At 38.3% G+C, this 27,457-nt stretch overlaps 1 protein-coding gene and 1 pseudogene across 2 annotated transcripts in view; both read right to left on the bottom strand.

Annotated features, from left to right (window-relative positions):
* Positions 1–27,457, bottom strand: part of Kdm1a (lysine demethylase 1A) — a 61,149-nt gene that overhangs the window by 5,135 nt on the left and 28,557 nt on the right. For both annotated transcript variants that reach the window (XM_005004314.3, XM_063235732.1), the window contains 12 exons: positions 23,317–23,450; positions 20,188–20,266; positions 19,546–19,638; positions 18,330–18,436; positions 16,480–16,561; positions 15,242–15,336; positions 7,343–7,485; positions 6,905–6,995; positions 5,676–5,810; positions 4,808–4,881; positions 3,887–3,998; positions 727–859 (listed from right to left, as the gene is read on the bottom strand). In XM_005004314.3, the coding sequence (XP_005004371.3) occupies positions 727–859; positions 3,887–3,998; positions 4,808–4,881; positions 5,676–5,810; positions 6,905–6,995; positions 7,343–7,485; positions 15,242–15,336; positions 16,480–16,561; positions 18,330–18,436; positions 19,546–19,638; positions 20,188–20,266; positions 23,317–23,450 (1,278 nt within the window). The remainder of the gene's footprint in view (positions 1–726; positions 860–3,886; positions 3,999–4,807; positions 4,882–5,675; positions 5,811–6,904; positions 6,996–7,342; positions 7,486–15,241; positions 15,337–16,479; positions 16,562–18,329; positions 18,437–19,545; positions 19,639–20,187; positions 20,267–23,316; positions 23,451–27,457) is intronic.
* On the bottom strand, positions 26,785–26,907 carry LOC111757220 (small nucleolar RNA SNORA2/SNORA34 family; annotated as a pseudogene).

Here is a 27,457-nt window from a genome sequence, read left to right as displayed (position 1 = left end):
AGATAGATGCTGCCCTTCATGGGAAAACAGAAAACCTGGTAGTTATAATTTGTGCGTGTCTGTGACGAGGGAAACAATTCTAGGAAAGGAGCCATAAAGTTTAGTGGCTCCATCTCTACCTATGCCCAGGTAGTCACATGAAGACCCTTACAGGGGTAACCAGCTATTTTGAGTTCAAAACTATTAATTTCAAAATGAGTGTACAAGTCTCTGCATTCTGTATTAAATGCACTCTGAAATTAACAAGAGCATTCAGCCTATTCCCATAGGAATCACAGGGCAATTCCATCTCTGAAGTCAACTTATCGGCAGGACTTCTTCCTCCAGAACACGGAACCAGTCTGCACAAATCAGCCCTTCTGAACCGAAGGGCCAAAGCAGACCCAAAGATCAAGAAAGAGATGGCAAAATGTAAGGAGAGGAACCTGCTGGAGTATACGGGCACAAAACATCGTATTTTAGCAAAATTAGATCCAAACTCACTGGCTACTTAGTACATATTAGTTCCCCTAAAAATTGCTTCAATTTTTAGGCTTACAAAAGAGGTGCGTTTGAACCCTGAGAGTCATCACAGGCCAACCAACTAGAAATGTAACAGAAGCTATCATTTATAAAACTCTACTATTTCACAAAATCTTAGGGAACACGCCATGCACGTCATACCCACTGAAAGAGAAGTTCTGTCGCAGGGAGGGTCGCTGTCTGACCTGCGCAGCAACCACATACCTGAAGCTGTGTAGCGGACTTGTCGCACTGCTGTGTTCAGTTTAATGTCGAGGCCTTCTGCTAAAGCTACAGGCACACAGGAGTAGCCATTCCTCACCGTCAGGTGGCTGCCCGTGAACTCGAAGTCATCATCCTAACGCGGAGAGAAAAGGATCTATTTTCACACTGTCTCAGTCTAATTCACATCACTCACTGAATTCTAATTGACAATATTGAAAAACAAGCTTGTGAAGACAGCCAATGTTTTAAGGCAGAAAATTTAAAAATCACACATTTTAAAGCAGAAATTAAATAATAATCACTCAATATTCAACTATAGCTGCCCATGAAAAGTGAAGGAAAAAGAATACCAAAATGTGCTCCATCTTTGGACAGTGGGGTTAGGGTTTTATCGTCACAGTCCTGCACCACCAAGCCCAGACCCTCCATCACGGATGGACGTGGAAACTAAGATGATTAGATAGCACAACAGCGTATCTTTTTGGCTTCTCAAACACATTACAGATTTGTAGAACATCCTAATTATATAATTGTATCCTAATTTTTACTTATGTGCAAACTCTCGTTTTTACTCCTTAGATACCAAAGTTGATGAAAATTTTCAAAACTAGAGTCTGCCAAACCAGATATGCCAATCCAAGATTCTAAGAGAGGCCCAAGACAGTCCATATAGTAAAGAAATCAAGATTTGGCCAGGAAGTTAAGAATCCACAGTGTTCTTTCCTTACTTTAAATTTACTGAAAAAATTTCTGGACAGAGAAACTTTTTGAAGAGTAGTATGTCTAATTTCATAAAATTTCTGAAAAATAAATAGCACATTAGAATTAGATAAAAATACTGAGCTGGCAGCAAAAATTTTGTTACTAATTTGTTCCCTACTGTTCATTTGAACTGCCTATAATCAAAGTTTACTATTAGTATAAATATGTAAGTACAGACTTCAAATGATATGTCAAATAATCGAGTATTTATACAAAAGAAACAATAAACTGGTACTTCTCAAAGATTTGTATCACTAATGAGTCTAATCCTTAATGTGATTCAAATTTGAAGGATAGCAAGAATTTACAATCTAAAGTCAGCTGGATTTGGTGGTGTAAGGTGAAGTAGGTGAGACCCTGTCTCAAAATACGAAAATTTAACTTTACTAGTAAATCATTTAAGTAAAATTTTATTTACTTCTGTAAAATCTTAAGTCTGGTCAAAGTTTCAAATTTAAAGATTAGCCCAGTTGATATCTAAGAAGCCTTGTGTAAATTACACATTTATCATAAAGTGGTTAAATCCTGTATACTAGGAATTATAAAACCTTGCTGAGATCAGGAAGATATATTAGAAGACCCAATATTAAGATAATAGCTCATCTTAAATTCATCTGGAAATCTAATGCCCTACTAATGAAAATCCCAGAATATATTTTTTGTAAAAACTGAAAACCTATTAACAGTCAAAACAATTGCAAAAAACAACAAAGTGTAGAACTCCTACTACCTGATTTTAAGACTTAACTCACATTTTATGGCCAACTGATGATTAACAAAAGTGCCAAGACATGAAGAAAAGGATGGGCTTGTTAGCTGGGCATGCTAGCACATGCTTGTAATTCCAGCTCTCAGGAGGCTGAGGCAGGAGGACTGTCATGAGTTCAAGACCAACGTGGGTTACAAAGTGAGCTCAAGGCCAGCCTGAACTGCATAGCGAGACCCTGTCTCAAAAAAGAAATAGAAAAAACAAAAAACAAAGGATGGGGCTAAAATAATTAAGACAAAAGATTTTTCAGTGTTTAAAAAATACAAAGCCAAGGGGTTGGGGATTTGGCCTAGTGGTATGATAAAGAACACATTTAGCACAAATGAGTGAGACCTTGGAGTAAACCCCCAACATCAACAACAAAAAAGAAAGAAGAAGAAAAAAAAAAAAAAAAAGCAAAGAAACATAAGGCCCAAAACAAAAAAGTATACATGGGATTTCATAAACCTTTTCTATAAAAGACTATATTCAGAAAAAAGGGCAAGCTACAGACTAGAGGAATAATTGCAAAACATCTTACAAAGACTTCTGGGCAGAATATAAAGAACATAATAGGCTCTTACAACTCACCAGGAGGCAACTAGACTGTTTTTTGAGACAGGGTCTCGCTCTAACCAGGCTGGTTTCAGTCTCCTGTACTCAGTCACTGTTCCCAGTTTGGATTTTTTGGATTTTTTTAAACGGACAAAAAATCCAGACACATTTTATTCAAGGAGACATGAAGGGCAGATGAGCATGGGAAGAGACGCTCCACATCACCAATCAGCAGGGAAATGCAAGTACTACCATACCCAGGAGAATGGCTGACATTTTAAAACTTGACACTTGGGCCAGGGATTTGGCGCAGCAGCATAAGCATCTGCCTGGCAAGCATGAGGTTGCGAGTTTGATCCCCAGTACCAACAAAACAAAAACCAAAACCAGACACTAGGCAAGACTGGTGAAGAGGTAAAGCAAATGGAACTTTCCTGTACAACTGGTGGGAAGGCAGTTTGGGAGAAGTTTCTTAAAGTTAAAAATCCACTTTCTGTGAGACCTTAGAAATTCTGCTACATATTTAACTCAAGAGAAAGTAACAAACATATAGCAGCTTCATTAAAAGCTAAAAAATGGAAACAACTCCAATGTTTATCAATGCACCAGCAAATGAATAAACAATCTGTGGTATAGCCACACAATGGAAACCTATCAAATAATGAGAAGGAACAAACTAGTGACCCCCATGAAGCTAAGTCTCAGAAACTCCATGCTAAGTGACACAAGTCACATACAAAACGCTAAGTGCCACACGATGCAATTTATATGAAACTGCAGAATAAGCAAAATTTGTCACAGAGAGCAAATCAGTGGCTATCTGGGACCAAGAGCTGGAGGGTGGGGGCTGAACTGCACAAGGGCAGGAGAGAATTGCAGCATGATGCAAATGCTATGTATTTTGATTATTGTGGCAGCTCATGATCAAGTCAGTCTAGCAATCAATCACACTGTTCACTTAAGGTGGCTGGAATTTCACTATATATAAATAATATTTTATTAAAGCTATCTAAAAACAAACATATACACAAACTAAGAATTTCTCCAGAGTCCTCTGAGACATATGCAACAAAGTAAACAACAAAGAAAATTTACCTGATCCCAGTGTTTAAGGGAGAGAGTAGAGAGAGGTGTGGCGTTAGCAAATTCAAGATTTGCAAAATGCCAATCAAGTATCTGTCTGTCTCTTGATGATAGATACACATCACTAAAAAATAAAAGCAAGGAACACAGGGTTAGTAATGGACATCATAGCTGTTCCCAACGAGCTGAGGTAGGTGGCTCTGGTAAACGAAGGGGAATCTAGGAAAGTATGGGACTGTGCCTCATGAGAAAAACTATACATGACAGAATAGGATCTTACTGTCTTATTAACTGCTTTAACCCTGGTGTCTCGAGCAGTGTGCCAAGTTCACCTCAGAATACAAATTATAGAGACACAAACTTCTCTTTTAAATACAGCACAGACTTTTATTACAAGGATGGATGGCATCCCTGACATCAGAACAAAGGCAGAGCACACAGAACACCTCAGCAGCACATAGTCCCGGTCCCACTTCAGTGGAAACAAAGCAGAATCTCTTTCTAGTCTCTCGGATTACGGAAATTTAAAGCAGCACTTTGTACCGCACTCAAAGACAATTTTTTTTTTTTTTTTTGTCTTTTTCCTTTTTATCGGTACCAGGGATCGAACCCACGACTGCCTGCTTCCAAGGCAGGCGCTTATGCCGCTGAGCTAAATCCCCAGCCCCCTCAAAGACAATTTTCATCTACTGTATCTTCTGGAGAAGGAACACCTTTTTAAAGATAATGTTTGGGTATTTAAGCATTGTTGCATATTAAAATATAAGTAGGGAAGGGATTTAGAAGCATGGCAAGTAGCCCTATACATATCTCCATTTGTTAAATGATTTAAAATATACCCAATGATGATAAATAAAAGTACACTGTGCATTGTAATTTCCCTACAGAAAAGTCATAGCTGGCCTTCTGAACATTTGCGTTTGTTTTTCTTACCTTGGGGGATTGGCTTCCAATTCTTGAAGTTTTTCTTCTAGTTTTCCTTGTGTTTCAGCTAATTCATCATATTCCTGATAAAATTTAAAAGACTAAGTGAATCTAATTTATCCTGAAAGGTCAGATATCTACCTGCTTTCAATCGCCAAGTGTGAAGTCTAGACATTAAATCAGATTATGCGTAGAAAGTGTAGCTCAATTTAAGGCTGGAGCCAGAGCCTGGAAAATTTTGATGTCTGAGACAAATTGTGAGCCTGGGATAAGATGAGGGAGGGCATGCAGGAGAAAATAAAGGAAGAAACAAACCAGTAGTGTGCTGCAAAGTAGGAAAGGAAATAAGAGCAGCTACCACTTCCTGGGCATTTACCATGTCCCAGCACAGGAATAAACACCTAGATACGTAATTTTATTCCAGGTTCACAGTTCCTGCAAGTTAGGGTACGAGTAACAGATGAGGTAATTAAGGAGTTCAAGGTCACAGTGCTAGGAAACATCAAGCTAGGGACAAGCTAAACCAGACAGTTTAATTTCCAAACAACTCTAAAGTCCTTGTTCATTTGTACTCTTCTAAACTGTCAGGGTAAATTCCACTGAAAAAGCAGCAAACTAACCCATTAAGTCCCCTGTCTCCATATGCTAAACTAACCCATTAAGTCCCCTGTCTCCATATGCTAAACTAACCCATTAAGTCCCCTGTCTCCATATGCTAAACTAACCCATTAAGTCCCCTGTCTCCATATGCTAAACTGTCTTTTCCTGGGCCTGTTGGTACTTGATTGCTTAGTGGTACCCTATTGTCCAGTTTCTTAGGTCTGCAATAATTCTCAAGATTCCATGCAAAACCAGTCAGGCATGTTCAATACCATACCTTGCAAAGGGCAGTCAGATCCCTGTGCTTGCTTTTCACTAAGAACTCAGCAGTAATGTCTCTGGGTGGCTTGACTTCTGATGCTTCCTTGTATTGCTGGTGGAGTTCTTTGATTTTCTCTTTCAAATTTACCATCTAAGATGAAAGGCACAAATTCAGTATTCCAGATAGCAATGTAATTCACGCTTCCTCTCTTAAACTGTCATGCAGGGCCTTGAGAATTCTTAATGCCTGTTTTATATCATGCCACATGGGAAATATGGGGGAAGGGAGAGTGCAGAGCTTAACCCAGTGGTGTCATAATACTACTGGGTAAGCAGGATTGGCTTCTATCAACACAGACAAGAAGGAAGGAATTTCCACTTTAAAAAATAAAGTATTAAAACAATCTACCACCAATTTAATTTAACTTGGGGGAACCAACAGCCATGATTTGTTTTTTAAATATGTAAAGGGTCAACACACCAAGACCCTTATGGAACCTTCCTAACGCTAGTTTCATTATGGTTCTGGTGGCACTATGAGGACAAGCCTGGTAGTAAGAGCCAAGGTCAGGGCTTTGCATAGGTCCTGCTGGCTGGCATTTCTCCAGCCATTCCTCAGTTCACAAGTTACACAGAGAAGGTGACTGGGGACTTCCTCATGTGACAGGATGAAGAAATGAGGCAGAGTGAAAGTGAGGCAAGAGTCCAGTCATAACTCACACCTAGAGATGCGATCAGTATACTCCCACCCCGGGCGTCTCCCCAGCTGGATGTTATGTCTGTAGCTGGCAAGATGAAGAGAAACACCCAGGCAGCCTTGAAGGATCTGGAACCTGGAGCCCAGGAAGTGGCTACAGAGAAAAGCCACACTGCGGATGGAGGTGGGAGATGCTGGCACCTTGAGAGGAGCAATGGGCGGCAATGAACTGATTTGTCAGCCTGCATTAATGGGAACTTAGCCACTGATCTGCCTCAAATCTAGAATGTAGCAGGAAGCCTGTGCTGAAGAGCTAAAAGGAACTGGCCATAGAGGGAAGATCTTTCCCTTAGTAACACTTTATCAGTGGAGTCAGATTCAAAGACAGACAGACAAAACCGTGCCTTTCACTAGCTGCTTTTTAAATCATAATGTGTCCCATATGCAGCCTTTCTTTTCATGGAGACAAAAATTCATTACAAAATTTCTAGCTTAAAGGCTCTGCCCCTTATTGTAGCTTCTTTAATGGAAAAAATATAGGATCATACCTTATTAAGAAGTTCTTTTAGTTCTTCCTGAGTTTTCACTATCTTTTTCCAGTGTTCAATCTGCTCATCTTTGACATGCTTTTCTTGTAACCTACAAGAGAGAACATGTGTGCCCCAGGTGCAAAGGCAGTTCTGCTGCACCAGACAAGTGCCCATCAACAGCAGTCAGAGACTTCGAGGCTCAATGGACTTTAAATGCTTAGAAGCAAGAAAGATGGCTGGTGGCAAATTACTACCCATACTATGTTAAATACAGTAACAATGTCGTACAATAACAGTGAGTTTTAGAGTTGGTAAGGTCCTTAAGGATGTAATTGTTTTAAAAGTTTTTACTTTGGGATTCAACAATTTCACCTGAAAGTAAAAGCCAGTTCAAATAAGACTACTGAGAAACTTAAAACAAGTAATTCAATATACAGGTGGTATCAAAGTACTTACTGAATGACAACTTCCAGTGCCTGGCCAAGGGACACAGGCTTATTATTGAGAACATTGAAGTCTAGCTGATGACTAAGGTAAGATGTAGCTTCCAGCAAGCGGTTAAATTCTTGCTCTACCATTTCATCTTTCTCTTTAGGAACCTGAAAATCCAAAGTACAGCAGAGTTGGTCCTTATAAGACTAAACGTAACTATCCATGAAGACACAAATGCTTCAGAATTTAAGCAAATCAAAATATGTATCTCAAAGGGGAAACCTTTGAGGACAATGACTTTTTTCTTCTCTATGAAGTGGTTAAGTCCATTTAAATGAGATTATGAAATGTTTTGGTCCTATCGTTCCCTCTTCTGCCACTTCTGCTCTCACAGCTGGGACTCCACCTGAATCAACAGCGACAGGCTGTAAACAGTGCTGGCTGAAGTTACACGGAGCACCAGGTGCACCGAGAAGACATGCGCTGAGCTAAGGACCCGGGCTGAAGTGCACGCACCACACTAGGAAAGTCCCAGAGAACAAAAACTACATTAACACCTGAGGCCCTTCCTCAACAGGGGCAGGATGAGAAAGGAAGCCCCAACTATGTGCTTCCCCTCAAAGACGACAGAATTTCAGGTGGAAGTACAGAAAAGTGAAATTCATGCCTATCAAGAACACCACACTGGCATCTTTATTTTTCAGATTAATAACTGCAGAGTTGAATATCATAAGACTGTAAGTAACTGAGACACCAGGATGTTTGGCTTCTCACTGCTGTAGACTAAGAGGACTACAAAGCAGCTCATCAAGCTGGACCAGGCCCTAGGCCACACCGTGTCCTGCCTATGCTACCACACATCCTGAAGTACACTGTGTGCCATCCTGCTGAATTTGTGGCAGTAATGAAAAAAAGGAAAAAGCAGCTGGGCCTCAATTGGGAAATGAGATTCAAAATATAGAATTCTGCTTTAGTCAACCTAAAATCATTAACAGGAAAACAAAACACCAAAGCAGTTAACATTAAGACGAGGGGGAATGATCTACGGCCACAGGTGACTGCCCTAAGGATCCTCACAGTATGGTTCCAGTCTTGCTTCCAACTCCTCAGTTCCTGCCCTGCAGCTCAACAAATGAGTGTGAAGCTCCAGCCTCTGCTCTTCACTGATCACACAAGTGACTTCACAAGATAAGCTGTCAGGGTGCAAAAAGAATCTGCCAAGAAGTGCAGCACTAAAACATTTAAAAAGCAAGGAAGGGCATGGCAGCATTCCTGTGCATCTGTGACTATGACAAGCACCAAAGATGAGTTCATCACAATCACACTTGAAGTATCAAGTTCTAAAAGGCTACACCAGATGAGATCAGGCCATCTTTATGAATTAGAGGATCACCCTTCACCTACAGAAAATCTAAATTCCAAAGAATCTTCTGGTTTGTGTTGAGAAATGAGACAAGAGTCAGTCATTTATGTATTAGGTTGGCCCTACAATCTGGTGGATCAAAAACATCACTCTTTCAACTCCATGGATAGAAAGACAGCCTGTGGTCGTGTCCCTATTTGTTTTGATCACAGAGCTATGACAGTAGATGACAAAGACCCTCCTGTCAGGAAGTTTACTTTCTTGATTACACTCCCTCACTGATTTGATGGTCATATAGAGAGAACTTGAATAATACAATTCTGCTCAGAAACTTGTTTCTAGTGCAACTCCTGCAACCATGCTAAAAAAGATAGCTATAGAAGATTAGATTTAGTTCTTTCAAAAAGGAAGCAACTACACTTTTACAAAGCTGTCATCTAAACTGACCACAGATACAATGTGCAACTGTCTTTTCTGCAGAACGAGAAGTTGATATTTCTGTATGTGCCTTCAAACATGCTTAAAGAGGCTGTTAAAACAGCAAGAGGGACTAGATCACATGCCTCTAAAGTAGGGCAGAATGTGCCAGTACGTGTATAAGAATGCAAACGGGACAGATTAAAGCTCTTCCAGTGTCACCTGGACGGCTTTAGACAAGCTTTAATCTTTGCAGCTAAGATGACAGTACCACAGGGGAGGAGTTCATACTGAGAACGTATGCAGTGCTCAGCCTCAGTAACTGGGGTCCAGGGCATGTGGTAGAGAAATATTTAAAGGGACACTGTCAAGGTTAGAGGGACCAAATTGACCTTTTATTTCTTCCCTCTTTTCCAAGCAGTCCACTTGACTCATTACACTTTCCCCTTTAATCCACCCATGTTCCCCACAAAAAAACTGACATTTTACATGCGCTTTCAATGACAAAAACTCAAATGGCTCCAGCCCAACACACAGGTGCAAATCTACAACAAAAAACCAGTGTGAATGTGTGATGAGGAGGATCTTTGAAAGGAAAAGATTTAAGTGTTAAGCTTTTAATGGGTTACTTGTAAACAGTGAGGAAAATGATTTGAAAAATTATGAAAAAAATACCTTGACAGTGTCCTTTTAACCAGTGCAGCAGAGAGAGAAATAAACTGTAAATAACAGCCCAACAGCCACATCAAGTTTAGTTTTGTATGACAGCAATAAATCAAGGCTTTACACACATAGCATGACAGAAGCATTCTGTTAGCTCAGAAGCTGCAACCACCAGAGAAATAAGGAACAGATTGTACAGAGACCAAAATGGGAAAGTCAAGGCACAGAAATGGCAAAAGAAAGGCAGTTTTAAAAAGGCAGGGAGAGGTAAGGTGTCAGGAAGCAGTGAGAACAAAACAAAATTCAATGAATGAAAAAAAAACATTGAACAGTAACAACAAAAATCAAACAAAAAGATTACTGCCATGTGACTAACACCAGATGATAGGGCTATGTCTCAGTGCAACTCTCAATCTGAAGCTCAGCTTTAGGGGATGATGTGAAGTAGCATCCAGGCCCATCCATTTTTTGCCAAGTTAAGCAATTACAGGGATGCTCCAAGGGTAGCCAGGGGCAGCTCTAAAGCCTGGCTGCTCTTCCATCAATTTTAAAATTTTAATTTGAAAAATAGTAACAAAATCCTTGACTATTAAGAAACTAACACTCACTGGGAAAAAACTATGTTTTAATACATTTAAATTTTGAACATGCACGCGCACGCGCACACACGTATGTATGTACATATGTATTCATTTACTAGGTACTGGGAATTGAACTCACAACCTTGCGTGTGCCAGGCAGCCGTTTATGCTGCTGTGCTATACCCCTGGCCCCTTCATTTTTAAATATAAGCTAGTTTTTTAAAATGTCCTATTAGATGTACTCAGACAATGAAAAGAATTAGCAAATGACTATCATAAGCACCCGCAACTCTGTTCTTTCTTTTCCTTGGGTGAGAAATCTCTGGGTTCTATTATTTTATAAATAATTGTGAAAAAATAACGTAAGTTGAACTACTGGCAATCTCTAAATGTAAGTCACAGTAATTTTATCTGACCATTTTATTCTAGGTCCTTAATCCTGGGAAAAGAACTCAACAAAAGGTTACCAAGGGTTAGGCACCAGTTAGAAGGCAGGTGGATTTCTATAATCCAACTTACAATAACTAAGAAGGCGAAAGGAATAATAATATAGAATATTCTATCAAATAAACAAAAGGTATTATTATGATCTTTCAAAGGTATTTATTTCCCTAGGAAAGTCCTAGGTAAAAATAGTATCTCTGGCAATCTAAGAGAACCTGATTAGTTGCATTGTCTTAAATGGGTTCACTCCTGCCTTGGTCCTCAAGATTACACGAAGCACAACCATTCATGTCAGGAAAGGGCCACCTGTGTGTCCAACCCATGAGGAATAATTTAGGGAAGGCCAAATAACTTTTCTGAACAAGGTTCCTAATTTTTGCAAGAAGCAATCTCAAGGGAAGGACAGATCTCTTTAGTTCCACCCCTGGCTACCTTCCATCACCAAAACCTTCAGGTCTTTAAGAACATGTACATCTATCTCACTCCTAGTCTTTGTAAGCTCATCACCAGACGAGAATGGACTGAAGCGCTGCACTGTGCCCGGTAAAGAAGGTGCTGAGATTTTTAGCCAGGGCAATTCTTAGAAGTGTTACACTGAAAACAGTGGTAATAGCTGAATCTGGCTAATGGAGGCCATGGTCAGTCTCCACCCCGTCATTCTCATATCACTCAGCACTTCCAGAATTACAGTGATACAGAAGATTAAGATTAGTTCCTTTGGAAAAACCTGGAAGAAGAAATTTATGTTTAACAATCACTAATTCAGATTCCTCATACAGCCAAGGAAATAAGATACTGCTATTCTTCCTAAGGGCAGAATAAGGACAATGAGCCTTTGGTCCAAATAAAGTTTAGTGCGACTCTGTATCTTGACTTCATTTAACTTACAGGAATCTTTCAGGGGACAAATGTTTCTGACCTATTTAAGGCAATAACTGGGTGTGTGAAGAGGCACACACAGCAGGGCCAAGTAGTTCACTGTAGCATACAGGCGAGGCGCTCAGTAAATTCCTGTTACATGAATAAATATAGTTTGGAAAAGCAAATTAGTATGTATCTGTATTTGAGAGGTGAAAACTAAACTGTTTTGGAACTTTGTTTAGTTACGGACCCCAGGCTGGCCTCAAACTCACAGTGATCCTCCTGCTTCTGCCTCCTGAGTTCTGGGATTATAGACATACACCACCACTCCCAGCTTATTTTGGAATTTTGAGACTATTAAGAGAAAAACAGAAGATTTTGTATTTATAAATTACAGAGATTTAAACAGGAAGGTAAAGACTGTTGTAAAGATACTAAGGATATTTCTTCATAGAAATGTGAAAACCAAAAAAGTAACAGGCCTGTATCAAAAAAAAAAAAAAAAAAAAAAAAACCTGTATGAATACAAATGAAAATCTGCTCGATATTAAAGGCGCTGAGTAGACAAACAATTAAATGGGCTTTCAAGTGACCTGGTACCCACCACCTCTCATGCATTCTGTTTCTTCCTTTTTCTTTGTAATAACTAAGCCAGTCCCCAAAAGAAAAATCAAGATCTTAGTTTCTCCAAGTAGCCACTGAGGCTTCTGATCTCACTTGGGAGGACACAATCCAAAACCAGCCAGAAACATTGCAATGTGGAATGCTACAGCACCCCAAGAATTTGATTAAGATACTTTTTAATTACTTAAAAAAAAAAAGAAGGTAGGCCTGGGGTTGCATGCCTACTATCCCAGGGCTGAGGGCACTCAGCCTGATAATTCAGTGAGACCCTGTCTTGGTGTGTGTGTGTGTGTACACAACTCACTGCACAGGCCTGGTACTGGAGGTGGAGGGGGAGGTGGGGTGTGATGGTGGCTAAAACCCCAAGTTACTAGCTGGTGTACAGAAGATAGAGAAACACTTTAAAAAGCCATTTCTTCTTTTTTTCCCATCTATGCATATTTCAGCTACCTCACTGTGACTCCCCAGATGTTCCTGTTATGAACTACCTGTTCTCTAACCTTGCCCCTGTCTAGTCAGAGATGATTATAGCACAGGTCAAAGTATAAATTCATCTCTTACCAATTTGTGGGCGGTTATCATTTTAGTTCTGCTTTTACGGGCTTGGTATGGTACGATATGGGAGATTTCGACAGAGATATCCTTAATATTCCTAAGGTATTTTATTCCTTTATAGGACAGTCCTTGTTCTAGTCATCCATAACTATAAAATAAACTTTCCCTGTCAGAAATAACCAATCTCAACATTCTAGCTCTCCATATAGGACCACAGAAAGAGTTCGGATAAACTCAGGAATTCTTATGATTGTAATTAAAACTTAACAATCTAATAAACCCAAAAGTATTTCCTAAGAATAATTTTTCCCCTTACGGTAGCAAAATGGCTGGGTCCGGAGATGTCTTTAAGACAGTATTACCACTGATTCTTATAACTGAATCAAGTGCTGGCTTTATACAGCATGACAGAATTAATTTCTATATACTAATAACAGAAACATAAAATTACCCTCTTTTTGATCCTTTGATGTACAAGAATGGAGAAACAAGCCCATTTTATCCAATAGTTTACTAAAAAATAAAAAATTATTGGCTGAGTAAACTTGTATGTGAAGCAGACTCTGCGGGACCCTAGAGGAGCTGCTAGAAGGCGCTCTGAGGAGGCCACGGCGGACGCAGTCACACAGGCAACTTGCACACACTCTCCCCGCCCCGCCTTCCATCCAAGATCCAGCCAGTGCAGCAAAATTATCACAGGACAGAGCTACAAAGACCCCCTCTCCTTCCTAGGATGAGCTCACCCCCTTCCGCAAACTCTGCACTGTCCTCTGCTTCCATGTCATTTCCTGCCGTATGCATGGGCTGCTGCACTGACTGCTCCTCGCAAAGGGTCTCCCTCACTCCTCCAACCTCCACACACTCTCCTACTCCCTTGGTTCTTCTGTAGCAATGTGTTCTTTTATCTAATTCTTGGCAAATTTCCTCAACTTTTGTGCCCCTGATATATTTGTTTCTTTAACAGCCAGGGTATAGCTCAGTGGCACAGCACCTACATGGCAAGCACAAGGTCCCGAGTTCAATTACCACTATCCAAAAACCCAAAAAAACCAAAAGACAAAAACAAAATATCCAACAGGAACAGGGTTAGGTAAAGCAAGAGAGTTCATTATAGTTTTCTCTTTCATGCTTATTTTTAAATTTCCACAATAAAAAACTGGGGAACAGAAATATTTGTGGGTTGGGTGTGGTGGCATATTGCCTATAATCTCAGCATTCTGGGAAGCTGAGGCAGGAAGATAGCTATGAGTTCAAGGCCAGCCTGGACTATATATATAGTGTCCAGGGCTAATCTGAACTACCAAAAAAAAAAAAAAAAAAAGCCACAAAGGAGGTGTGAAGGCATAGCTTAGTCTGAAAGCCCTAGATTTTTTTAAAAACATTGTATATGAGTATTACTAGACTGCAGCAGGCATAGTAATACTTATCTCTATATGCACAGGTAAGTAAATCACTGTATTTACTTAATTGTTGAATTAGAACTAACTCATCCTTTCTCATTCTGTTCTTCACTCTACCACAACTTTCCCAAAAGTGCTTACAGGAAATGTACAGCAGGATGGTGGAAGGGGAACAAAGGCACACCCTCAGTCTGTCCTCTCCCAACATAAACCCCATTAACCTAGAACAGGCCAGGAATATGTGAGCGTCTCCCTTAGGGCATTTGGCATAAAATTTCAAGTTGGGATTTACCACTTTCAGAAAAGGCAGCTAAGCTGCCACATACACAGTGAAGTTTTCCCTCCTCAAAACATAAAGATAATAATGTGCTCACGTCCTGAGAGGTGTGGCCTCGAACCAGGAAGCTTCCTGTTGAACACTAACTTGAAGTTCACTTACCCCCAAAACCTTCACTACTTTCACCACTGAAGTCCCTCTTACAAAGGCTAAACTACTCTCATTCCCACAGACCAGTGATCACTTTCATGCTACTGGCATTTTGAGGATACAAAGTTCCTCTACCTATAGTTTACAAATACTTGAACCAATCTATGCATATGCATAAGTACCCCTCCATTGGTCTATTAGCCCATTAAAAGCTTGATCTTATAAAAACAAAATTGAAGAAAAGAGCACACCGCTAAAAAGCACATGATGGGAGACACAATACAAAGAAATGAAGACTCAGGTTTTGATTCCATGGGTGTCTTGGAAAGTAGCTACAGCCAAATACAAATAAAACCTATCTAGCTAGCCCTTCATCAAATGTCCATTGTATAAATGCCTAGACAGACATATAAATATGCACATTCACCATAAGTCCTTCCTGTATAGCTCAGAGTTAAGAAGCAACTAGAAAAATATTGCATTTCACAGTTTATATTATTTGTGTGCATGTTCAGTCAAACATTACCCCCAGATTATGTCCAACTGAAACAAAGAAATCTCTAAAAGTTCTGTTTGTTTTCAACTTACAGCTTGTCCATTGGCTTCATAAAGTGGGCATTTTTGCTTGATTTTGGCCAGTTCCATATTTACTTGTTTGCTGACTACAGCCATGGGATTTCCTCCTAAAAAAAAAACTCAAAACAATTAAGTTCAGCATAGCTATAACAAGGAAAACTTTAAAGTGAAAATGATTTTACTCTAAAATTTAAAAAGCTCAAAATTGAACTGTATGTAAATTATATCATAAAAATGCTTAAAGTAAAAATGTAAGATAAGCATACAGAAGTAAACAAAAAATTCTGTGAGTTAACACTTTATGATTTTTTAGGTTCATTAAAATTACACACTGTGGCACAAAAAAGAATAACACGTGTTGTTTTGTGATCTTTGTTCAACTTAGCAACATACTGTAGGACATTTAGATGAAACTGGCTGTGTTCAGGGTGGTACGGTCATTGGCTGCTGTGGACATTTAAAAGTTACTAGGTGCTATATAATTTTTAGTGGTTATATGGTTCTTACTGTGAAACAATTTAGTCTTCTAATTTGTGGTTCTGAATATTTGGCCATTATCAATAATACCCATAAAAAAAAGGCTCCCAACACCACAAGGTCCACTTGCCTGTTTATCTAGAATGATTTCTTAGAACTGGAAAAAGACAACTCCAAGTCATACGATTTTGTATGACATGTACTTTGCACATACTAACGTACCCCTTTAGGAAGACTACTTGGCAATCCCCTTCTCACTAACAGAAAGGAAAGTACCGGCCATGGTCTGAATATGGTTTTTCTTCTTAAAACTCATGCTGGAGTTTTATCTCCACTAGTGGTATGAAGGAGCAGAAACAATCCCATCATGATGTGTAGAGGTGGAGCCTTTTGGAAGTTATTAGATAAGGTCATTAGAGAGGTGTCTCGGGATCACATCTGTAGTTTTGTAAGAGGGAGAAGGACCCGAGTACAGACATACATGTGTACTCCCTGTCTCCTGCCATGTGATGATGTGTGCCACCTCAGGACTCGATCAGCAAGATTCCTTTGATCTTAGACTAGAACCATGAGCTAAAATAAACTTTTCTTTACAAACTCACCCAGTCTGTGGTATGGTGTTAATGGGAAAAACAAAAACCAAACAAACGGAAGTCCCAAAACCACAGTACCTGAAACCAGTACATTTTAAAACTGCGCCTATGTCTTGAAATGTAAGCTTAAACAATTTTATGAGTTCCAGACTATGTATGCTAAAACTAAGAATTACTTACCAAGACCTGTTACTACCATGGCTCCAAGATCGGCTACATAGTTCCCTTTGCGAAATGTAGCAACTCGTCCACCCACCCGATCCTATTAGAAATTAAATGACCAAAATCATCAATTCTGCTTTAACCACAATATCTCTGCACAACAGGCATTTAGTCTTTCACGATTTAAAAAGTGGAGTGCAAGCAACTGTACTGTGTGGCCCAGCACAGTAGTGTATGCTACTCACAAGGCTGAAACAGGAGAATCACACGTTCCAGGCCAGCCTTAGGGAAACAAAGCTAGCCAGACCCTGCTCAAAACTAAGGAATACAAAATAAAAAGGGCGAGGCATGTAGCTGTGTGGTAAGAGTACTTGCTCAGCATAGAGGCCTGGGTGTATGCAGACATGCATACCACAGCGTTGCAGGCACAAAGAACAAATGAAGTTGAACTAGAAGCTGAGGGGGAGGTAGGTGATGAGTAACAATAAGCAGCACAGAATTAAATGATGTGATGTGAGACAGTTCCAACAGCCAAAAGCCGAGTAAAAAGTACTATCTTTCTATCCAGTTTTCTAGAATACCTCTTCAAATACAGGATGCACGAGAGCCACCCATATAGGAAACACATGTTCACAAATCCTGACATCAAATACTAATTCTACCTTTCTATCACCATTGATATGACTCTTACCATCAATGCCTGTAGCCAGCTATGGTTTTTTCCCCTGAGATAGGTCCCACTATTTTGCCAAGGCTGATCTTGAACTTCTGGGCTCAACTGATTCTCCAGCATGTACCACTGTACATGGCACGGCTGTTAACAATCTGATAGAGGATTTTGCTGACAAGTGGTTCTCCAGTGTAGCCCTATGCCCAGGGCAGAGTCTACTGAACATCCAACCCTGAAAACACATTTTGTTCCTAAACAGACTCTTAGAGACTTTCAAGTATGGAAAAATCTTACTGAATTGTAGCTGTAATTTAATAATTATGCATCCTTAGCATGCAGTTTGCAGAAGACACACAAATATTTTTGAATTAACAAAACATTATTTTTAGTAACAGATTATATTAGGAAAATACTTAATTTCCTCACACACTATTTTAAAAGAATATTGCAAAAATTAGCAGTTTATGAAAAGGAATTTTTATTTTACTGTATATAATATTTTCAAAACTTTTATAAAATTTTACATTCTTTAGTTTATCTAATAGATGGTCCTGTGATGTCGTTTGAATAGTAGATCAGGAAGACTAAACTGAAGGGTAATTAAATTCCAAAAGTTGTTCATGAAAATAGTTTTCCTAGAAGCATCCTATCATGATGCTCACTGACCAACAGGATGCTGACTCCATCCCGGTCTGTCCAGCCCTTTCTCTTTTGGTTTTCATTTTTCTCTCTAAGACTAACAATTAAGGAAACCAATATCTTGGCTTCAGTCAAGTCTAATGATGGTTCCTGTCTGGTGAGAAATTCTTTTTAACTATCAAACAGGGAACACATTTCAACTAACTGCTTCTGACAAAGAGTAAGTAAAGCCATGAGGGCCCCAAATTTGAGAACTGATATATCCTGGAAATAACTAGAATGTCTGGATTCCTTACAAACACTTTTTAAAGCTTCACTATTAAAAATGCTTTATCCAGGGGTTGGGGCTGTAGCTCAGTGGTAGAGCACTTAGCAGCATGTGAGACAGCAAAAAATACTTCATTAAATATAAATTAACAATATCCAAAAATAGCGAGAAATATATAAATCAGTTTGGCTAAGTTCATCCTAGTACAATTACATAATCTATAGCAGGTAATTTCTTTGACCATATTTCCACTGGTCAGGGTGGGTAATAAACCCAAAATTACATTCTTACCCTGGCTTCCAGAAGTGTGACATCCATTCCAAAACTTTGTAGTTGTCGGGCTGCTGCCAGGCCTGAGACTCCAGAGCCTATAATAATTACCTTTCCTGTTTTTTTAGCTAAAAGCAAAAAATGAACAAAATTCAGAGTATTTTGTTAGGATTTGTGTGTAGAGATTTTCTTCCCCTATTAAAAAAAAAAATCTCTGGGTTCTTAACATATCATGGATACCTTAAAAAGTTAAAAATCCAGTTATTTTCAAAATATGGAAACAATCTGAAACTCATTTAAAAATTTCTGAAACAGAGTGTAATGTCAAGTTTGACATCTATTTTTATAAATTTTTTATGGTATTGGGCCTGGAACCCAGGGCTATACATATGTAGGCAAGTAAAGTATTACTGAGCTACATTCTCAATTTTTTAACATATTTATAAATCAAATGCATTTCTTTGAAATTTACTTTCTCTTTATTTTCAACCATGTTTCACTATGCGAGATCTTTACTATGTCATGAATAATTTGCTCCTTTAAACAAGAACTACACGAGAACATATTGTGGGTATAAGGTATTTCCTTTAAGATGCACTTCTCTGTAGTCTTAAATTAGTATTCCTCTTCTGAAGAATTATTAAGGCATTAAAAATAAATGTAGTAATTCTCAAAATGTCCCTAACTCCTTATTCCCCGGCAGATATTACCCAAACATTATGAAAGGGGCAGATAGTACTTAAAAAAGGAAAGGAAAAAGAAAAAGAAAGCATCAATGAGAGGAAAACCGTCAACTTTCTACTGGCATGAATGCCTATTTTTAATGATGTTTTAATTTTTTATTTTTGCTACTCAGAATCAAACTCAGGACCTTGCCTTTGCCAGGGAGGTGCTATGCCAAAGAGGTGTATCCCCAGCCTTAATGACGTCTTCAAACTCTTAATTTTCTAAAACTTGGAAATCTCATCTTTTTCTGAGTGTTTATCAAAGTAGAAACTAAAGAAAAAGTATATTTATTTAAAGATTTTAAGGCCGAGGATTTAGGTCAGCAGTGTAAGTGCCTGCCTGGCAAGCGTAAGGATCGAGTTTGATTCCTGAGATTTTATTCTGAATTTTGACTTATAGGGTAAACCTGAGAATATTCAGACTAAATAAATGCTAACACCATCATGGATATAAAACAGTCCCGGAGCAATAATCTAAAATTATTACATTAGTTGGTCAGGCAGGTCCTTACTTGGTAAGGGTTTTATCCTCTTATAGATGCCAAAGTTGATAAGACCATGACGCTCTAAGTAACTGTGGACTCGATGGACAAGCACAGTGTCACCTATGAAGTAAACAAATTTAAAAAGTTTAAACAGAAAATTTGTATTTCTTCATCATAAAGTCACTCAATATACCTTCCTATAAGCTTCAGGTCATAGGATTCCTTTAGGAAAGTGATTCTTGTTACTCTGAGGTAGTCCAAAATGTGTATCACATTTGAAAATTTTAAGAAAGGCATTCGAGTACAGAAGATATGGAGGACAAACTTTACAGGTACAATGTTCACTCACGCTGGTTAAAACTTTGTAAGACTTTGTCGGTAGCCAAGTAGGAAATAAAGCCAGATAGCTACCCCATCAAGTGCCAAAGTAAAACACAAGTCAAAGCTGAACACCAAGTCTAGGAAAATTATTTGAAAATCTCTTGAACTCATCTGTCAATACAATTTAAAAACCAGAAAATAAAAACATAGAAAAAATAGGTGCTGCACAGGGTAAAATTATATGTATATAATGAATGAAAAAGTTAATTAAAATCATGAGCTTCTTGGAAAAAATTACCAATTTTTGCAATCTGGCCCAAAATTAGTCCTATCAAGCAGACTACTTACTGTTATAAGGCGCTTCTAACTGTTGGAGAGTAGCTTCAAACGTCAGCTGAATCTTTGGATTATCCAACCATAACTGTAACTATATTTAAATAACATAAATTGTATTACAAACAAATAGACATATCACTTAACCATCTGTAAAAATCATCTTTTCAATGTTCAGATTTCAAATACAAGTTTTACTCAGCGAGGGTTACATTCCTGACAAAAAAAACTGATAAAACACAAAACTGTATCAGGTGAGTGAAGAAGCTAGAAATATTTAGCCTAAGAAGGAAAAATACCTACTAATATGCCAAGATTATATAGTTACATGACTGAGTCACATAGCTCCAGAGATAATAAAATCCATACCCCCTAACTATTGATTAGATAGATATACAGAGGTGAGAGAGAAAAGTATCAAGGGCACGTCTCAACTTTTTTGGTTGTTCAACTGAATGAGCCGGTATGCCACGACTGAATGAGATTACTGCAAGAAGAAATGAGGTAACAAGTCTGCTTCTAAGGCAACCAAAAGGAGATGTTAAGTAGGCAGCGTAGGAAGGGAACCTGGAGTCACCTGCTCGTGAGTGATAGCGAAGGCCAAATGTGCACGAGAGCTCCTCCCTCAGTTCACATAATGGCCAATTGTTAAGGATATACATCTAGGGCAATCAAAGAAGAGAACAAGGGAAAGGAGCAGTCAGAACTGCGGTGGTGCTGCATACTTGTAATCCCAGCACTCTGGAAAGCCGAGACAGGATTCAAAGTTTGAGCCCAGGTTGGGTAACTTAAGTGATTCAGCAACTCTGCCTCAAAATAAAAAGAGAAAAAAGTTGTTTGGGATATATTTCAATGCAAAGACCCTGGGCCTACGTAATAACATAAATGCAGTCAATTATTTTAAAAACTGCCCAAAAAAGCAGCGAGATGAGAAATCAAAAATACTATGGCATGGTCAATACATTTTAATAGGAAGTCTTTTTAAAGTGGATACATATATTCCTGTTTTATACACAGACACATACCTAGACAACTACCATATTTCTTACCTAAAAATTAATTAAATAAAAATTAATAGACTGTTCCATTGACAAGGTTTCAACAAAGGAGTTAATTTGTTTACATAATACTAAACCCAAGTTCCCAAGGGATATGATCAGATCAACACGTACATCCCATATCTCTGAGGCTACTGTCAAGTGAAAAAGAATTCCTCACATTTAGTGTGGTTAAAAAACATGATGAATGTTTAAATTTTTAAACATTTATTGCAGTAAAAGAAATACGGTCCTAAATCCTAAAGCCTTTCCCTTTCCACTTCAAACACACTTCTCCCATCATTCTTGTCATTTTCTGAGTGTCCTCTTTTGTGAGTGTCATGTCAAAGTGTGATAAAAATACAGACTGCTGCTACCGATTACCATCCAACAGAGAACCTGGCTTAGAGAAACAACACAGCGCCTCCTCATCCTGCTTATTCATTAGATCTGGTGCCACGCAACTTCTGGTTCTTTTCCAAAGTCAAAATAACCATGAAAGGTAAACATTTTTAATAATTCAGGACATCAAGGCAGCCATGACAGTTCAACTAAAGGCCTGGTTCATGAAAGGGGACTCCAGAACTGCTGCAGAAAGTGACAAGCATGATGGGATCTGTGTGTCTGAAGTGAGGGGACATGTCTGGAGGGCACTGATGGCACTGTGTCTCCCTGTAATAAATTTAAACATTCCAGGTATTATTTTATCACACTAATCTCCCTCCCTTCATCCTAGAAAATAGTGGGCAGGTCACAGGTTTTCTAGTTCAATAATTCTAATGTTATAGTTTTAAAACTGGGAGGCAAAATACATAGTTTTATAAGATTAGAGAGGGCTGGCCTGAAATACATAGTGAGACCCTGCTTTAAAAAAAGGGGAAAAAAAAAAAAGATCAGAGAATAGATACAATTCTTGTAGGAGAGTTCTATTCTGATTTATAGCCAGAGACCACCAATGTAAACTGAGCCAACCCTTCCTCAAATCTTGACTTTTGGTCAAAGGAAATGAATCAGACAAAATAGAAATCAATATACATCTATGACTAGAATTCAAATAAAAAGAGAAAACTCCCTTTAATAAAAGAAAAAGGTTCACAATTTTGTCTAAGAAATCTACTTAGATGAAAAGTGGATATACTATACCAATACATAGTTAATCGCAGTAATTTAAGAAACAGAAAAACAATGAGATATTGGCCTATGATAGCAACACAAATTATTGTTTTATTAGCAAAATTAGGAGCAGCACCATGACACAAGTGTTGACTGAGTCTTTCTGGGAGGCAACCTGGCAACAGGTATCAAAACCTAAAAAGCATTCATATCCTCTCTAGATCTTCATCATAAGTAGCAGCAGCATCAGTAAAGTAAGAACTTGTATAAGGTTGTTAAAGCTTTATTTAATAAGGCAAAAACAGGGATTTAAATGTCTGGCAGTTAAATTATGACCCTACTGTCAGGCAAAGTACTGTGCAGACATTTAATTATACAGCCAAGGAGAAAGTTGAATTAGATGAGATCAACAGGGTAACGCTTTATCTAATCCTTGGGGAGAAAGGTCACTGCTTAAAAATATATTTTGGGGTGGGGGGCCTAGATTGGGGAAACAGCTCGGTGGTATAGCACTTGCCTAGCATGCACAAGGTCCTGGGTTCAACCCCAGCACCATAAAAAGTAAAACTAAAAGAATTTTCAAGTTCCCAGTTCTTTTACTAGTGTTTTGTAATTTTCAGCAAACAGCCTATGCATAGTTCTTTTTTTTTGTACCAGGGATCGAACTCACAGCTTCGCGTTTGCCAAGCAGGCACTTATCCCACGGAGCTAAATCCCCTATCTCTATACATGTTCTTAAATAAAGATTCTTAAAAATGGGCATTGATGAGATTACAAATGAAAAGGATCCCCAAAATACATCTAAATAGGATCTCAATTTGTAAAAACAAAAACTTCATATATAGTTCATACAAGTACCCAAAGGAAACAATGGCTCTGGAGTAACAATATTATAGGAAACTTGAAAATTCCTTCTTATTCTTTTCCATTTTGTCTATAAAAGTCATATGCGTTTTCCATAATGCAGGGGAAAATGGCCAGCACGGACACTTACTGTGCGGTTTCTGATAAACAGAAAAACCTTCTGGGTCTGCTGAGGCCCGCTGATGATGTCTGGGAAGCAGGCTGCTTCCTGAGAGGTCATCCGGTCATGAGGAAGTCTGCTCTGGAAAGCTGCACCCTCCACGCCTAGCAAAGAGAGCAAAGCATGGCTAGGAAAAGTGCAAATGAACGTAAAATTAGGAATAATAAAATCTCAAAGCTTCTTTTTTGCTTTAAGAACTCTGTAAAGCTCTGCCTTGTTGACAGACTAATCTCACTTCCAACGTAAAAAAAAAAAAAAAACAGAACAAAACAACAAACTACAAAGCAAAACCCTGTCTCAAAAACAAAACAAAAAGTTTAAAGTTTACAGTTTATTAATACATGAAGCAATATACTTTTTAAGGCATAAGAAGGCATTTTTGGGGCTGGGGATTTAGCTCAGCGGCATTAAGTGCCTGCCTTGCAAGCAGGCAGTCGTAAATTCGATCCCTGGTACCAATAAAAAGGAAAAAGGCAAAAAAAAAGAAGGCATTTTTATTTTCTTCAGCTGTAAAGTAACTTCATATATGATGGTCTAATTAAATTTAACATCATTCACAGCATACCATTTTCTTTTCTCTGAGACAGGGTCTCACTGTATAATTTAGGCTAGCCTTAAACTTACCATATAGCCCAGGCTAACCTCAAATTTGTGGCAATCCTTCTTGTGAACCTCTAGAGTGCTGGGATTACATACAGGTGCCACCATGCCCAGCATCACAGCATACAACAAATTGTTAAAGTAAACTAGATTAGCCAGGCATGGTGGTGCATGCCTGTAATAATCCCAGCTATTGGGAGGTTGAGTCAGGAGGATGCAAATCCCAGCCCCGCCTGAGGAAATTTTTTTTCTGAGAAAGGGTCTCAGAATGTATGTAGCTCAGACTGGCTTCGAATTCATGACAATGCTTAACTTTCTGAATGATGGGATTAAGACGCGCATCTCTACCGGGCTGCAGTATGAGCAATTTAGTAACTCACCAAAATCCTGTCTCAAAATACACGGTTAAAAGGGCTAGGGATGGGCTCTCCCCCTAACCCCCCAAAAAGTAAACCAGATTAGAGAGAAGTATGCTAATGTACGTTAGAGCGGGAAAGCAACATGTGAGGGCGCAGAAAATGCAGCCCCATGCCGTCTTTCAGAGTTACAGCACAGAACAAAAAAATGGCTCTAAAGGCTAAATAATCAATAGTAGAAATGTATGCCTTGTCAGTAGCAGTATCTTCTACTTCTCACTAATTCAATGCTAGCAAGCAGTGGGAGAAATTAAGCCAGACTTATAACAGTAAGTCAGAAGAATGCAAGAAACTTACTTTTTCTGGTAGAAACCTTAGAAATGCTTGACCACAGACATGTTACTACTAGATCTATTCAGTATACAAGTATACCACAAAGAAAGTGTTATTCTGAAATTTGCTTTTTGAGACAGTGACTTGCTATGTAGTTCAGGACAGCCTTAATTCATGATTCTCCTGCCTCAGTCTCCTGAGTGTTGAGGTTAAAGGCATATACCATCATACTCAATTTTGAAGCCCTTTAAATTGGTTTCTAAGTATTTTCAGTTGATAAGGACATCTTTGTAGTCATTTTAAGAGATACATTTGCATATTTTGTTCTCATATTCCTAAGATTACTTTATAAAGAAAGATCCACTTTACTGCAGAGTAAGACACAGAGGTGAGGTGTAGCTCAATGGTAGAGCACATGTTTAGCATGTTTAGGATTCTGGATTCAATCCCCAGCATCCATGCCCGCCCCCAAAAATCAAATTTAAATAGTTTCAAAACTCAGTATCACTGAAGACAATATATGTTAAGCAACAAAATGAGTACAAGATGTTCACAATTAATCAGCACATAAAATAAGCTGAAAGGACTAACAATGGAAGTAAAGTTAAAAAGGTATTAGTAAGATTAGGAAAACGAACAAGACAGGTAAAGATTTAGCTTAGAAAACTGTAGCTAAGCTACAGAGGAGTCTGTTTTCATAAGACATTCAAATGGCAAACACTACCTAGAAAAAAATAATGGTTAACAAGAGACCAGGCAAAAATGCCTAACACTAATGTGGGCCACACATTAACAGTGCTTGGAAGGAGAAAAAGGCTGTGCATCCACTGTAGAAAATGAGGATAAGTACTATGTCTCATACGCCTAAACAGAATCAGTCCTTACATATAATTAATCTAAGTCTAAACTAAAGACTATAAGGAACAACAGAAAGTACTGTCAGCACAACTATTTCTCAGGGAAAAAAAATAATCAAAGAGAGCCATATTGCTACAGGTAAAGGGTGAAATCAAGCCAAGAAATGCCAACTATCAGAAATACAGGTTATTTTAGTAAATATAAAATTTTCTAAAAACATATAGCTTTGATGTCCTCAGTAACTGATACCCAAATCAAAATAAAGACCAAAAGCCAAGCCCCAAATTATTTCCCATTATAAGGAACATTATTATCTACACATTAATCCTAAGTATTTGAACCAAGTATCTCTAGCCTACTCTCAATGTACACTAGTAACACGAAAATCAATTATTTCTACTAAACTCCACTTCTCCCTGATAGTTTTCTTTCTCAACTATCTTATCTTCTACATGTTTAATAACTAGTCACTGAACACCAATTCTACTCCAAAATACAATTTTTTTAAGGACTGCTGTAAAAATCATGTAGAAAAAAAACTCTGCTAAGTTTCATATTACATTTGGTTCCTCAGCGCAAGTGTTTTTACCAAAAATCGCTCTAACATGGTTTTCTAATTTGGGGAATTTGGAGACTATGTAACTAGAATGTTATTTATACGAATCCAGTGGCAATGTCAAAGTATTTTTCTAGATCAAACATCAAGAGCTAAAACAAAATACAATTAAGCCAAAAGTTGTGATACTAACATATACTTGGAATAATCTTTTTCTTTTTTTAAAAATTTTTTTATTCTTATTTTAAAGGGGGTAAAATTAAACAAAACAAAACAGAACAAAATAGGACATAAGGAATCAATGTAGGAGATATAAATTTCAAAGCTAGAGATCTTCACTGTCTATCATGTTGCCTCTTGTTTTCTTCCAAATAGTTGTCCATGTCTTCGCATACAGAGATTTCATACAAAACAACATAATATAAAACTGATCCGAACTGAATGAAGAAGGCATTTTAGGTCTTCAAAACCAGACAATAGGGAAGTCACTGATGGCTGTTGTAGAGTCTTTTGTTCTCTTCAAAATAGCTGTCCATACTTTTATGTATACTGAAGTTCAACAAAACAAAACAGGCAGCGGGGGAGAAGTTGCTTGGTTTCCCGGCACTCCAGGTCCCAGCATGGCGCAAATAAGTTCCAATACACACCGGTGGCTCCTGTGCTGGGCCACCAGAGCCTGCCACGCTCACAGCCGCTCACGGGGGGGGGGGGGGGGGGCCCGCAGGGGATGCTTCAAGCTGTTTCTTTCTAATGAACTGCCCATTTCTGAAATGGCCAAATGACCATAGAAAGACATCTCCTTAGGCTCCTGCTTGAAACCAACAGTGTCAGGAAGCTGCCGGCCTTGATTCAGGCTATAATAATGGAATAATCTTTTTCATCTGCCACAATGCATCTTTAAAAACCTGTTATCCTTAACACTAATATTAATTTTTAAAAATGAAAAATGGACCCTAAAAACTATCAATAATTATCTCCTTTTTTGTTGAGAGGTAAAGATTATTATTTTAAAGAATGAAGATTATTTTTAAAATCCAGAGAAAAAGTCTAATCCTTTTCAAAGAAAAAAATGTTAATTTAGAATCCAAACTATTCTGAAGCTAAATCAAAATGTACTTCTTATAGTGAAATAAGAGACCACTTTGAATAACCTAACTCTTAAATATCTCTTTACAGAAAAGAACCTCATTTTTTAAAAGTAACAATAGTATAGTGTATGTAACTTACACTTGGCTCTGGGATATAATTTTGCGCTTTTGTGTTTGGATGTGATTAACAGAAATCTACTATTCTGGAAATTCAAAATGTTCCAAGGATGCTGAAATTTTAAAAACCTTCAAGGCTGCCTACATGTCAACTTTGCCTTCTGTTCAGTCTGTCCCTGCTCATCACTTTATATCCTGTACCA

The sequence above is a fragment of the Cavia porcellus genome, unplaced genomic scaffold, assembly GCF_034190915.1.
Source record: "Cavia porcellus strain 051 isolate PalLab524CR breed Dunkin Hartley unplaced genomic scaffold, mCavPor4.1 scaffold_25, whole genome shotgun sequence".
Lineage (NCBI taxonomy): Eukaryota > Metazoa > Chordata > Mammalia > Rodentia > Caviidae > Cavia > Cavia porcellus.
Note: the sequence above shows the minus strand (reverse complement) of the source record. Positions and strands in the feature narration are given on the sequence as shown.